The 15,414-nt window shown below is 41.3% G+C and overlaps 1 protein-coding gene across 1 annotated transcript; it reads left to right on the top strand.

Annotated features, from left to right (window-relative positions):
- The first annotated feature begins 3,098 nt into the window (after positions 1-3,098).
- Positions 3,099-15,098, top strand: LOC122681618 (cyclin-Y-like protein 1). The gene is made up of 9 exons (XM_043883914.1): positions 3,099-3,118; positions 3,253-3,288; positions 5,422-5,473; positions 6,318-6,440; positions 10,316-10,476; positions 12,897-12,951; positions 13,511-13,587; positions 13,697-13,859; positions 14,982-15,098. The coding sequence occupies exons 1-9, from the start codon at positions 3,099-3,101 to the stop codon at positions 15,096-15,098; spliced, it is 804 nt and encodes a 267-aa protein (XP_043739849.1).
- Positions 15,099-15,414: the final 316 nt, after the last annotated feature.

Below are 15,414 nucleotides of genomic sequence, written 5' to 3'. Positions count from 1 at the left end.
AAATGGGACCTAATGAAACTTAAAAGCTTTTGCACTACAAAGGAAACTATAAGTAAGGTGAAAAGACAGCCCTCAGATTGGGAGAAAATAATAGCAAACGAAGCAACAGACAAAGGATTAATCTCAAAAATATACAAGCAACTCTTGAAGCTCAATTCCAGAAAAATAAATGACCCAATCAAAAAATGGGCCAAAGAACTAAACAGACATTTCTCCAAAGAAGACATACAGATGGCTAACAAACACATGAAAAGATGCTCAACATCACTCATTATTAGAGAAATGCAAATCAAAACCACAATGAGGTACCATTACACGCCAGTCAGGATGGCTACTATCCAAAAGTCTACAAGCAATAAATGCTGGAGAGGGTGTGGAGAAAAGGGAACCCTCTTACACTGTTGGTGGGAATGCAAACTAGTACAGCCGCTATGGAAAACAGTGTGGAGATTTCTTAAAAAACTGGAAATGGAACTGCCATATGACCCAGCAATCCCACTTCTGGGCATACACACTGAGGAAACCAGATCTGAAAGAGACACGTGCACCCCAATGTTCATCACAGCACTGTTTATAATAGCCAGGACATGGAAGCAACCTAGATGCCCATCAGCAGATGAATGGATAAGGAAGCTGTGGTACATATACACCATGGAATATTACTCAGCCGTTAAAAAGAATTCATTTGAATCAGTTCTAATGAGATGGATGAAACTGGAGCCCCTTATACAGAGTGAAGTAAGCCAGAAAGATAAAGACCATTACAGCATACTAACACATATATATGGAATTTAGAAATATGGTAACGACAACCCTATATGCAAAAACAGAAAAAGAGACACAGAAGTACAGAACAGACTTTTGAACTCTCTGGGAGAAGGTGAGGGTGGGATGTTTCAAAAGAACAGCATGTATATTATCTATGGTGAAACAGGTCACCAGCCCAGGTGGGATGCATGAGACAAAGTGCTCGGGCCTGGTGCACTGGGAAGACCCAGAGGAATTGGGTGGAGAGGGAGGTGGGAGGGGGGATCGGGATGGGGAATACGTGTAAATCTATTGCTGATTCATATCAATGTATGACAAAACCCACTGAAAAAATAAATAAAATTAAAAAAAAAAAGAAAGAAAATATTAGTATCCTTATCATTAATTTTACTTTTCTGTCTTAAAAGTATAATTAGCTTATAAATTTAATTTAATTTTTAATGTGCAAGGCTTTTTATTTTTTAGCTATTTAAATGATCAGTAACTTCTAACTTTAATTAAAAACAACCAGTTCACAATCATAATAATGTAACTTTCTTATAATATTAGTTTCGGTCAAATCGTATTTCAACAAAAACTGAGCCCCATTGCTCTTTAAAGTCCTGAGTTTTGGCACTTCTCTCGTAATCACTGAATGTTTTTATTCAGCCAAGACTCTAAATCTGTGGGTTAAAAACTACTCTCACTGTGGCTAGACTCACAGCTTCTTTTGAATTCAAAAGAGCCTGATGTTCCAGTATATAATTCAGAAGTAGTTTTAAAGATTAACCTTGCTCAGACAAGTAGGTTTCATGCTTTTTATTCTCAACCTAGTCTTAGTGTTTGGAAATAAAGTAAATTTTTTTCTCATTAAGTTTTAAAAATGACCATTCACATTCATTATTGATGAAATAAAGGTTTACTGAGAAAATTAATAGGGCAAATTGGCTTTTAGGAATGATTTTGAAAACTACGATGGGATTAGTTTTCATTTGGGGTAGGTGAGCCTTATTAGAATCACTTGTGCAACTTTTTCAAGATGTATGTCTCTGAACACATACATGAATTCCACCTTTCCTCCCTGCCCTCAAGACACAGTCTGTGGGTCTATCTGCCTCTCTGTCCCTGTGTCTCTTTCTCTCACACACACACCCCTTTTGACAAGCTGAGGAATGATGTGTGAGGCATGATTTCATAGACAAAAGCATCCTGAGAGATTCTGATCTTAACCCTGACTCATTCATTCCTAGACTTGGCTGCACGTTGCAGTCACCTGGGGAGCTTTAAATACAATCCTGTTGCCCAGGTCGTACCTAATGCAGTTAAATCAGAACATTTTGAAGCAGAAGCCAGGCAGTGTTTAAAGCGTCCCGGGTAATCCAGTGTGCAGCTGACCTTGGGAACCACTCTCTGCTTTGAGGGTAGGAGAAAGAGAACTACTTCTGATAATTGGTGGGACGTTGAGTAAGTCAATTTTAAGCCTTGATTCTCTTATTTGTAAAATGGGTTAAGTATCATATTAGGTTCAGTTGCCCTTTTTATCGTGTAACTTTTAATTCTGTGACTTTAAAATCAATTTGAAGAAACTTTGAAGCACTATAGAAGTATCCATCTTTGATGCTAACAGTGTTACAGGCCTTTCTGCAAATGCTAAGATTCTATAGAGGAGTTACAAAATTCAGATTTGCCTTCTCTCTATTATTTTGAGTTTCATTTTAGATACTGAGAACAAAGGGAAGCAAATAACTTAACCAGAGAACCCCTTAATTGCCTAATACACAGCATCTGTGAATAACTTAGGGCTATAGTAGTGTAAAAACTATCTGAGGACTTGTACCTGTTGGTTAGTTAATACTTTATTTAAAATAATGTGGAAATACCTGTCATTAATAGTGTACTGTGTTGTATTGTGCTGCCTTATTAGCAGTGCTTATTTCAGGATAACTAGGCCTATCATCAATTTTGTGACTATAAAATTTTGCTATTAAATTTTCTAATAATTATGTGTGAAAGTGATTTTAAATCCATTTTATTTGATATGGAGCACTTGTATTACTTACTTTTAGAGAAATAATGGAAAATAGATGTGTTAGGGGGACTACCGAACGGAATCAACTGAAATGCAGTGCCTAACAAAAAGCCACACGCACAAAATCTGTATGGCTTAAATTTAACCATGTGGATAGATGATGTAACTTGTATGGGATGAAAGATTCTGTGCATAGAAGGACAAATGACCGGGGAAATATGTAAGAATTTATATATTATAATAATCAACCCAAACATGTCTTCTAAGAGCACATCTATATTTTGGGTCTCCTAATTTTGCTAAAAGCCAAAGAACCTAAAACATGGGGGATACCACCTATGGGTACTGCTCTGAATTAGGGGGTGTGGGGGCCACCAGGCATCTGGATGGTCTTACCTCTCTGCCAACCCTTTAAAATGTCTTCAGGCCTAATGTGATAAAAACCAATTATTACAATATTTTTTTTTCCTCCACAGGGTGAGCTTAGAAATATATAACCACATAAAGAACAGGTGAGCTCTTTTAAAACCTGTCTTGTTATTCCAGCTAATTAATTTACACAGTATCAAGTTTAGTGTTAATAACAATGGACAGTATTAGAGTAAGCTTTTACTGTTAGGAGTCCTTTCATTACAGTATTGAAGTGAATCATTTATTTTTATTTTGAGACTCTTAATTCTTTAAGTTTTATGTGGTTTACATGGATATTTACTGTATTAGAAATTGAAATTTAAAATTTAAAAAATTAAATCCACTGTATGTGAAAACAGGCTTTCCTCAGCACTGCTGAAGTTCTGAGCCGGATGAGGCTTTGGCGTGGGGTGCCACCCTGTGTGCCGCAGAGTGTTTAGCAGCACCCCGGCCTCTGCTCTGTAGGTGCAAGTAAGGTGTTCTGCTTCTCTCCACATTAGGACAGGAACACTGTCTCCTGAGGGATGAGATCACCATCTGACTGGGGACCCCAGTGTTGAACATAAGTCATTTTTTTAATGAAAAATAACCATTTTCCACAACAAAATAGTGGAGAGGATAGTATCTCATTAATAGGAGACAGTTGATTCTCATGTCAACATTGTCTTCAGTCATTTGCTTTGAAGAAGCAATATGAAGATCCAGCTACATGCAGACATATAGTTGGGAAAAGGTGAATTTTTAAAGCCTTGAGATAATTGGACATATTCTTTGATACTGTCCCCAAAATCCACATGTGCCAGTTTATTAAATTAGTTAAGATGGAGTTCCAAGTCATTATCAGTGAACTTGAGGTAGATACTATGTTAAATTAATGCCCATTGATCTGTCATGCATACTGAGTGGATCTTTTTATCTGTACATGATTTTATATTATACATTGTCATTTGCAAAGTATTGGTTCACATGTCTTCAGACAGTGTCAAAAACTCACTCTTGTTAGTATCACTACCAGTCTTATCGGGAAAGTCTTTAAGTATTGATAAATCAAGCTCACCATAAATAACACACTGGAAGGTACAAATTTCCCAAAAATCCTAATATTTTTAGCTTGATGGTTTGAATTTTATCATTGGCAACAAATAGTTTAGAGTTTTCTTTGAAGTGACAGGCTCACTTTGTTCATTTTTGAAAAAATGACTGTCAATTGGCGTTTCATGAAAAAAGTGGTTTAAATATGATGTTCTAGGGGGAAGAAAGTGACTTGGTTACCAGTAAGTTACAAGTGCTCTTCCTTAGCACAGCCATATTTCAGTCCATACAAGCGCTTAATGCATACTTTCCGCTTACTCAGAATATGAAGAAGAAGAGTAAAGGTTTAAGAACACTTAATTTTTACTCTTTCATCATGGATGTTCTTAAGCAGATTTTTTACATTCATTTGGCCAGGAATAAGTGAATGACTTCTAATTTAGTTTCATACCACTGCCTTGATTCACACTCAGAAATGAGCAATTTTACCCACTTTTGCTTTTATACAATCATAGTTAAGTGTCAAACAGGGTAAAGGCAGGTGATGTCTTGGTATTCTTATAAAAAACGTTTTGACCTCTTGGACTTACAGGATTTCTGAAGAGGGGCCAGGGGAGATTCCTATAGAGGCCTATAGACCACATTTGCAGAACTACTGTTTAAATGGGCACAGTGTAGTAGTGTGGTGGAATTTAAAAGAAAAAGCCTGGTCTCTCTTAAAAGACAATTAAAATTTTTAACTCAAACTATTTAAAAGAGACAAGAAGAAATAAACAATAAGAATATAATATGAAGAACAAAAGGGGGTGGAGACAAGAAAAAATCATGAATCTCATATTTACATTCATTGAAGTTAGAAGACTTTATTGCCTACTACTACCACTTTATAAAATGTTCTTGTATATTCCATTGTGAGGTTAGTGAAGTGGAAATGTATTGGTCTACGAACATTGCCTGTTAGAAGGGGTCTGTGTGGGTAAAGGCAGCTCTGGCTGGTTATAGAAGAGATTTCATGCAACTTGGTGTGCTGAGTATAAAATAGGTCAGAAAACCTTTCTAAGGGCAGAATCCAGGAGAATATGTAAAACTGTTTGCTTTATTAAGGTTAAGCTTCCTCTACTCCTCTCTTTACTTTTAGCAGATATTTTACTAAGCTAGTAACTCCTGAATTAATTTTTAAAATACACATTCTTATTTTATAGAGATAACAATAGGTCCTTGGACATTTTTGATGAGAGATCACATCCACTCACAGTAAGTGTCACTTTTATTGAAGGTGTATTTTTCTCTTATTACAGTTGTGTTTATTTCATGCTGATTTGCTTTGAAATTAATTACTAGAAGAAAATTATTGCCTCCAGCTCAAAGCCAAGATTGTCTTCCTTTAAGTCTTCTTCCCCCACCCCATATTATGTCAAGTAATTTTACCAAAAGCATGTTGTGTCAGGGGTGTGACTGATAAGAACCAAGTTACGCTTTGTATGACGAATGAGCAGGTAAGTAAACATACACAAGTAACAGAAAATGTAGGTTTTTAAAGGATGATTTTCCATAGCGTCACACAATATAAACATTTCCTAACACATATGTAAGACCTCTAAGGAGAAAATTTAAAAACTGTTTAAATTTTAAACTAATTAAAATGACAGGGTTTAAAAACTCACTTCTTCAGGTGCTCAGTAGACCCATGTGACTGGTGACCGCTGTGTAAGAGAGCACACTCTTAGAGCCTCTGGTTACAGGACACTGGAAAGGTGTTTTCATAGTTGACTGCAGAAAAGTCTGATGACGTACAATGATCAGCAAGACTTTGAGCCTAAAAATAGTTTGCATTTGGTTAGAATTCTTTGGGGAAGAAGGTGAAAATACATTTTCTGAGGTTGTGCTTGCATTTTTCTTTAATGAATGGTAGTGAGTATTGAATCACTATGGTACTTTAGGATCCAATTGTTTATATTTAAAAGACTACAAGATATGTCACCTAGTCAAAATTATTTTAAGTAGCACGTGGGCCCATGTGTGAAGATTGCTATCTTGAGGGTACTTTTAAGTATTTTTCTTCAGTGGATACTGAACATTGTGTTTTTTCTTCTTTCAGCGAGAAAGGGTTCCGGAGGAGTGCTTTCAGCATGATCCTGAACCCAAATACATCTACAGATTTGTTTATGCTCTTTTCAGTGCCGCCCAGCTGACTACTATTAAATGTGCAATAGTGACTTTGGTAATATATTTTTCTCTTAATAGAAGCATCTCTAGAAATTTTTTTCTTGTACAGAAGGTATGGGCCTGTTTTTCAAATGAAAGTAGGTTCCTGAAATGATCATCAGAACTTTATTAAAGAGAAATGTATCAAAAGGAATTAAAACATACAGATTTGAGCTTTAGTAATCATCATGATTTAAAATGTTGCCACTGCTTTTCTCATCACAAAACAGTTGATGTTAAAGGCAGCAGGAGAGACTTCTGGTTTCTCCTTCCACACCTCAGGATGCATGCACACACAGGGCACACAGGCGCACACCGGCAAAGTGTGCTGGGTGGTAGGATGGAGGCGATCACTGAACTTCCTGGCCCACGGCAGGTGTAGATTCAGTGTGTTTCTGAGTCTCAGGCTGTGTTGCCTAGGCAGTGTGATGTGTGTCTTGATTGAGACTGACTGCCTTCACCTCCCTGACCTTGGACGACAGTGTTAACCATCTCTACTGTCCCCTGGTGCCGGCGTGTGAAGGTACCCAGGACTGGGGTGTCAGCAGTGCTTGGAAAGGCTTTACTCAGGTTAGCCTGCCGAGCTCCAGCTATGTGAGGACCTTTCTGTCATCCATACTGAATTCCTGTGGTAAGATTTCATCATTTGACTAATACATCATATTCAGCTGAGAGGTAGTTGGGATTGCCTAACTCCCTCCCTATAGCAAACCCATAGGGGAAGGTCAGCTGCATGGTCTGGAGGGAGGGCCTGCGTCCACCGCTGCCCGCGCCCCTGCAGGCAGAGTGTAGGAGAGGAGGCTTCCCCTCAGTGGGCCCGGGTCAGACGCAGGCCTTTTCTTGGAGCTGCGAGCCAGGTACAGGGCTCAGTTGGCATGTGCTTGAGAGAGGCGGGAGTGGCGCTGGCACGTGGAGAGCTGGGAAATGCAGGCAGGAGAGGGTGTGTGGGTTGGAAGAGGGGCATTTCTTTGTAGACAAGTTAAGCCCGATGGACCTGTGAGACAGCAGAGTGACAGTGTCTAGCAGTCATTTGACTGTATGGGATTGGAGCCCGAAGCTGAGCAAGAGGCAGGGAATTACGTGTAGCTGTTCAAATGCAGAGAAAGTACGTTCAATAAAAGTTGAGGAGAAGATAGATCTGTGGGGACTGTCAGCACTCACAGGACACATCCCCAGAGGAGTGGCCGGAGTGGTAGGAAACCCAGGACAGAATCAGAAGAGCTGCCAGGAGAGCTTGAAGAAGGAGAGCATGGTGCACGTGCTGAGTGCTGCCAAGGAACTCCTTAGGGCATACATGGGCACCAAATGCCTGCCCGTGTCACGGTTCTAAGTGCTGGGCATAGAGGAGAGTTCTTGCCTTTCTGAGGTAAGTATAGCAGACATAAGGGTTTTGTTTTTCTCTAGTTTTTATAGAGTATGGTTCATTTACAGTGTGTGTAAGTATCGGGTGTACCACAGAGTGTAAGACTTTTTAAAATGAGTATTTTTAAAAAGATGACTGTTTGAAGTAGTAGTGAAAGCTAGAAAGAGAAAGCAAGGTAAAGGGATGGAGAGATTCGAGGGGCTTCCCTGGTGGCTCAGACAGGAAGCAGTCTGCCTGCAGTGCAGGAGACTTGGGTTCCATCCCTGGTTTGGGAAGATCCCCTGGAGAAGGGAGTGGCAACCCACTGCAGTATTCTTGCCTGGAGAATTCCCCATGGACAGAGGAGCCAGACGGGTCCATGGGGTCACAGAGTCAGACACGACTGAGCGACTTAACACATGCACGCTAGAAAGACCAGGAAGAGCCTCTTTACAGAGGTGAGATCTGAACCAGGACCTGGCTGGACTGAGGAAGATGAGGGGCCTGAGAGCACAGGCAGGGGGCAGAGCACGAGGCGCAGACAGGAGCGGGTTCTGTGCTGAGGGGTCAGCAGGGTGCCGCTGTGATCAGAGTAGGGAATGAGGGAAGGCACAGGCAATGAGGGCACAGAAGGACGATGGCATCTCACCCAGGGCCTCGTGACTAGCAGGCCACAGAAGTGACCTGTTTGATGGGAGAGCCCTGGCAGATGTTGAGCAGGCCCGTGAAGTGCACTTAATCTGAGAGGCTCTCCTGGCTGCTCTGGGGAGAACAGACTGTGGTTGGCTTTCAGTGGAAGCAGAGAAGTTAGGAGGCAATGGCAGTGATAGAAGCCAGAAGTGACGGACAGAAGAGCAGAGCCGGCAGGTGACCAGTGAAAGTGGAGATAAGAATTCCCAACAGATGGTAGTGAGATAACTCAAGTGGAGGTCTTTGGTCCCGGCAGCCAGGCGTGTGGCAGTGTCTCTCAGCTCTGAGGGCAGGCCTGGGGAGTGGGGCGCTGTGATGAAGAGTGCTGGCTGTTTGTCATGAAGGCAGCAGTGACCATGCCTCAGTAGTTTCAGGGGGGCAGTGGCGGCCAGGGGCAGACTAGATGGGCTAAGGAGAGGATGGGTCATGAGGAGCCAGTGTCAGAACATTTCCTGAAGGAAGTGTTCTAAGGGGTGGTGACGGATGGGCTGAGAACATGTAAGAAAACATTGGAGAAAATCTCTGACAGAGAGGGGGTTGTTCAAGAAGAGATGAATTGTGGGAACAGTGTTCTGCAGAAATGAGAGGTGGGACTGACTTCATTCATAGAAGAGTTAGCTTCAGGGAAAAGAAAGAAGTGTAACTTCCACTGAGACAGGAGGGCAAGTGGTGTAAATGAGACCAGGTTTGCCTTTATAAAGTGAAGCTGAGAGGAAGCTGAGGGACTGCCCCTAAGGCTGAACTGCCTCTGTCAGTGCCATAACACAGCAGAGGGGCGGACCCTGCGGGAGGCTCGTTCTTGGAGAGTACTGGCGCGTGTGGAGTTCTCTGGGGAGTGGGGTGCAGAAGTTCACTAAGGGTATATAATCTCAGTAACCGTGTTTGAAACACAATTGAGTTTGGAGAGCTTTGGCAGATCGGAGCTGTCAGTCTGATAACGGGACATTTTTCTTTTTGTCAAATGGCATATATTTTCTTCTGCAGAGGTAACACCATCACAACTTATGTCTTTAGTCTTTACTCAGCTGTTAACTTGGTCTGGTTCTTTATAGAATAGCCATTTGACACATATAAAAGAAGCCATGAAGTCATCCCACAAACTACCTGGCAGATTTAGAGGAGCCCCAGGGATTCAGACATCGGCAGCTCTTAACCACCTTAGAACCAAACAAATTGACTAAGTTGCAGAATATGTAAGACCAATGAGTTATGAAATAATGGAGATGTGAAAAATCGGGGTGTGAACAAAGAGCTCTTTGTGCGTGAATCTTCCCTGAAGAGGCCCTGAGTGTAAAGCACAGTTGCTCCGTGCTGCCTGCCCTGTGGGGCGCAGCAAGGAGGCTCCTTGACCTGGGAGGCTCCTTGACCACCAGTTATTATCTTCAAGTTCACCCTCTGAAGAGAAGATAAAGAAATGCTCAGTCTTACCAGAGTTTTACATACTCAAGCTTTATGTAAAATTGCCACGTACCCACCACTAGTATGGTAGGTACATTGCACACGGTAGGCACTCAAGCATTTACTGAACGGTTGAATCAATGCTGGGCCATACGTGCTGCCTTTTACAAGTGGGAAGGTAATAACACAATGCCTGTCTTTAGAATGCTGAGATGTCCTTTCATTCCTGCGACCAAAATTGGGTTGGAAATTCACATGGGCAGAGTAGAAATACCAGACTGACAGAAATATTTGCCTTACAACTGTGACCTGGCCTTTGGCCTTGGCTGGCCAAGCAAAAGTCTCTGTAGAACCAAAGAATAAAAGATATGTTAAAAACAGATGAAACCTATCATTCCTAACAATTCTATGACAGCTCTTAAACTGAACTAAAATCAAAGGTCAGTCCTCTACTTTTGCAGGTTTACTTAGAAAGGCTTTTAACTTATGCTGAGATCGACCTTTGCCCCACTAACTGGAAAAGAATTGTTTTGGGAGCCATTCTTCTTGCCTCCAAGGTTTGGGACGATAAGGCTGTTTCGGACTACTGCCAGATCCTAAAGGACATTACAGTTGAGGACATGTGAGTTTGTAAGGTTACGGTGAACTGTCTAACCATTTTCCAATACCTTATTTGCTCCCATAAAGTTTACAGCTTAAGAAATGTTACATTTTAAGAAATGTTACATTGCGCAGAGAGCTGAATTAGGTATAAATATAAAATTAGACTTCTTTCTGTCTAGCTGTAGTATAACCATTTGTATTTCCCGTCATTAATTAGTTAAATCTTGGTGTGTTACTGTTGTAATATTCTGCTTGATAAATTGAAATTACTTTTCTGGTGGTTTTTGCCATTTTACAAGCTCACTACCAGAACAACATGATGCAGTAAATAACTTCACGTCTTTCTTAAAGCTGTCTACCAGGTCCAGTCTGTTTTTAAGAGACACATGTCTGGCCTTGGAAGTTAAGTGGTCACTGCTGAGGTCTTAGCACCTCCAGACTACTGAGGTTATAACTTCAACTTGAGTCACACATTGTATGTTTGTTTTTGCAGGTCTTTTCTTTTGTAATCTGAGGTTGTCTCTAAGGTTCTGTTGTTACGGAAACCATGATGTACAGATGACCAAATAGAAAGGTTTCAGATCTCTGTGTTCTGTCTCCTCCACTGTCAGGAGTGTTCCCCATGTTTAGAAGTAGGTCTGCTGAGTTAGGAAACTCCTTTGTCTCAGATAGCCCAGGAAGTGTCAGTGGGGCCTCACCCGGGGCACTCAGCAACCACAGTGGTACTTGGTGGGGCCTCGAGTTAACTTGGGGGGTTCCTCACAGATGGCATGCTCCCATGGGCGTGAAACATCAGGCTTGCTGTCTGGCTGCAGGGAAGGGCCTCGAGGGTGGGAGGCAGCAGGAACCAGAGAGGTATTTGCAGCAGACTCTAGAAGTGCTCACTTGACAGGAAAAATGTCCTTGTGGGTGGCATTTAGGAAAACGTAAAGGGGCACCTCTTTATTATACTGAACAGCAGAGGACGATCAAGGTCATGGCAGGCAGTGGCAAGAGTTTGTTCCCTTTGCCCCTGACTCTTAATTCAGATTTACCAAAGTGCATATTTACAACTGAAGCAAAGAAGCTTGTGACTAAGAGAAGGGACCAGTGATTGTTGGTAGCTGTCAAAGTGGCTTTTGGTGAAAATGTCCACTTTGATGATAGAAAGTGTCATGGTGATATTGCTGGTAGCCACCTTAGTGTTACGGCAGATAATTCGAGATAAGTAGAAGTACTTTTGGAATTTGTAGAAACTAAGGTGACGTTGAGCACCACTATCATCCATCTTTAAACTGGTTCCTTGAAGGAAGGAAAATGTGTAATCATAAACACCAGGTCTGCCATGATGGCAGCTGAAATTTTCTCAGAACCTGCAGCTAAGCTGACGGGGGCTCTGGGTCTAGTTACAGCATCAGAGAACATGCAGGGAAGTGTGTGGATGTTCATAGATGTGAGCCCAATAGCACTGATGGCAGTGTCTAGCTACAGGAAGAAGCTAATTGTAAACAGCCCTTTTCTGTGTACAACAGAATCACCAGGAGCTATGTTCGTAATAGGTTGCTTTTGTTTATGATCTTTGGAAACTGGAAAGCATTACAGCCAAGTGTTCAAGTCACATTTGTCTCATCCCCCTGCTGTTGGCTGCTATTTGTAATGGTCTCATTTTGAGTCTAAATTGAAAAATTGGCATCTATCAGCTTTTCCTTAAAAGTTTTCTAACATTCATGTATCTTGTTTGAATATATTGAGCAGCTGCTGTTCAGAAAATTTGCTGTGCCTATAAATGGCATGCTCTTCAGTCATCTAGTCATTTAAAAAAAAAAAAAAAAAAACGCAGAAGCGTATTCTGTAGTCCTAATGCCTTTTTCTTCAGTAAGTAAAGCTCTGTTAATAGACATGTTAATCCTATGAAGTACTGTATTTCCACACAATTAAAATGTATTAGTGGAAGAGAAGAATATAAAAGGGATAGTGAAGTGCATTTATTCCCGTAGTAAATTAAGTCCTCATTAGCTGATTATCAAAACATTATCTGTTTTACATTTCTATAGACTTATGGCCATATGAACAGGAAATTAATTTTGGAGGTAGGTTCAGTTAGGTTTAAAGTTCAGCAAATGAGAAACCTCATTTCTGCTCACACTCTGCTCTCCATGAAGGAGAACATCAAACATTTGATGACTTACCAATGGATAAAATATTAACACTTTAAAACCAGGAAACAAATATTTTGAAAAATAAGTCACTTTCATTTGTCTGGGTATTTATCATTTGTATATAATTAACTCTTTAAAGTGATTGCTGTGAACGTGGTAAGACTTACTCTGATTTTATTTACTTAAACATTAGACAAGCTAATGACTGTGTATGGTCCCACAGGAAAGACCTGCTCCCAGGACCCTACTTTCCCACTTCATTGAATTCGCCCCCTGTGTGCCTATGCACCTTCTGTCCTAGTCAGGGCCGGCGGACGGAGCGCAGGGGGAACTGCTCCATCGGGGTCATTGCTCAGGTGCATTTAGTCTAGCCAAGACGTCTCCCCTTAATCCTACTGCCTCCCATAGCTTGAAAAGTGTATCCCATCCTGTCCCAGGAACACCTTCTGGTCCTCCTGGGATTAAGAGGAACAGAAACTTGCATTCTGCCCTTTGCCACAGTCCCCTGCACTGGAGCGGGGGGAGGGGATTCCCTTTCGCATCGAGTGTAGCTTATTTATTTATTTATCTGAGATGAATCCTTGTTGCCTCAAGAGTCTTCTCCCCTCAGAGATAATAGCAGTGGCTCTCCATGGCCCCATTTGTTGCCGTGGTGATGTGCCTACTCCTTTTGTTGGCGTGTCTCTACTTCAATAAGCCCCTTCCTGTTATCTGTGGGAATGTCTGCAAGTTCTCCAGAGCTAGTAAACAGCACACATCATTCCTGTCATCTGATGACTGTAGCGGGGCCGTGTGAGCGAGCGTGGAGCATGAATGCGCAGCTGCACTGATGGAACTCTGAGGAATGAGCCCCCGAGTCAGCAGCATGGGTGCATAAGAGGGCCGTAACCTCCCCCCCTTGTCCCAAACTCCAAGTGCCAGGACGCAGGAAGAACCACCAAGAGCTGTCCCTTGTTTGAACATGAGTGTATTAATCCAGCTGGGGAGCCGTTGTTTGTTTCCAAGCTGTGTTTAGAGCTGTTGTGGCACAGAATGGGGTTTCTGAAGATAGCCCAGTTGACTAAAATTGTCCTATGTTGGTTTTGTCTTCTCCTCCCCCAGGAATGAGGCGGAAACGCACTTTGTGGAGCTCCTCCAGTTTCATATTAATGTTTCCACCAGTGTTTATGCCAGATACTACTTTGACCTTTTCTCCTTAGCAGATGACGACAACCTGAGTTTTCCAATTGCTCCTTTTAGCACAGAAAGAGCACAGAGCCTAGAGGTAAGACTGGGGATTCACTAACTGGGTTTTCTGTCAGCCACCAAAGCCAGCGTCTGTGGCTGACTTACACTCCGCAGTGACTGACAGTTTGCAGAGCTTATTAACCCATTGGCATCTTATTCCCTGTGTCTTTTATGGGTTAGACAGAGATATCACATTATTTTTTTTAAAAAAATTACAGATATCTCTTATGTAACCATAATTCAGAATATTTTAAATCAGATTTAATTGTTCTTAATGGTTTTCCATTTGAACCTCCACACTTACATATAACCATACAGGAATAATTCTTATAATTGTGTCCCTAATCATATGTACATTGATAATTACTTACCACTCTTAACTGCCTGAGCTTGTAGTGTGTGTTTGTGTATCACAGTTCAGCCCCATGAGTTTATTAGACCAGAAGCATCAGGGGCTAACCTGTGAGACCTATACTTGGAAATTAGAATGTGGGTTCAGAAACTGGATGTAGAAAGTAGGTGGGTTTTTAATGGAAGTGGTAACATACATGGGATGAAGGAATTTGTAGTAGTGACTTGAAGAGTAATTTGAAGTAGTTTGTGATTTCTGGTGGGTATACAGCAAAATTTACAACTGAAATGAATACATATAAAGTTGACACTTTTTCTGGTACCTTGGTACTTTAGAAATAAGACATTTTTCTACAATAATTTACATGCATGTGAAATAGCACCTTGTAGTGCTTCATCACTAGACCTTTCTTGCCTTCAACACACACCTACCCTCATTAAAATGTTCGTAGGGTAGTAAATAATGAAGACTGAATAGAAGTTGAATAGCTGGGTAAACACTGATTTTGCTCAGGTGTGTTCATTATGCTTAAGGACCTAGTATGTAGGTAACATCATATTGCTGTTAGATGGGGCCTATTTTGGGAACCCAGTTTTTAAATATGTTCCTCCCTGCCCCAGCAATCTCATCATAGCCCTTGAAGAATATTATCTTAGGGAATCAGCAGTGTAGATATGAGCTATCCAAAGTAGCAGCAACTGTCAACCTAAATGAATGCAGATGTGTGGCTTATCAATGCTGCTTTCTTTAAGGTTGGAACTTTTTTCCCCCAATTATACTTATGTTCTATCTGATTGACTTTCTTAGGCCATCTCCAGACTGTGTGAAGACAAATACAAAGACTTGGGCAGAGTTGCTGTGAGAAGGTCTTTCAGCGCTGATCATTTCATTGGTATTCAGCGCTCCAATGCCATCCTCTCATGAACAGAGAGAGGTGAGGGGTTGTAACATCATGAACCCCTCGTAACAAGAACTGGAGAAATACCACCTCTCCTGCTCAGAAACCAGCAAAGTTAGTATTTTCACCTAGAAGAAAGACACTGAATTCAAGAGACTTGCAGACAGCAAAGGTTATGGTCATAGGAAAAAACTGGACCTTGTCAAGACAACACACTCTTCTGTCCTTTTTAATGTAAACAGAGTTACAAAAACCACTCCAAAGCTAAAAGCTCCCAACCCACCCACAGATATTTGCTTACTGTGTAGGCCGATAACTGTGAACTATGTGAGGTTTTTTTAA

The sequence above is a fragment of the Cervus elaphus genome, chromosome 1 (assembly GCF_910594005.1).
Source record: "Cervus elaphus chromosome 1, mCerEla1.1, whole genome shotgun sequence".
Taxonomy (NCBI): domain Eukaryota; kingdom Metazoa; phylum Chordata; class Mammalia; order Artiodactyla; family Cervidae; genus Cervus; species Cervus elaphus.
The sequence above is the reverse complement of the archived record's forward strand: the minus strand, read 5'-3'. Positions and strand labels throughout refer to the sequence as shown.

Coding starts and splice junctions, on each gene's coding strand:
- LOC122681618 (XM_043883914.1), top strand. CDS start 3,099: ATGGGGGATACCACCTATGG. Junction 3,289..5,421: donor TATAACCACATAAAGAACAG/GTGAGCTCTTTT, acceptor CTTATTTTATAG/AGATAACAATAGGTCCTTGG. Junction 5,474..6,317: donor AGAGATCACATCCACTCACA/GTAAGTGTCACT, acceptor TTCTTCTTTCAG/CGAGAAAGGGTTCCGGAGGA.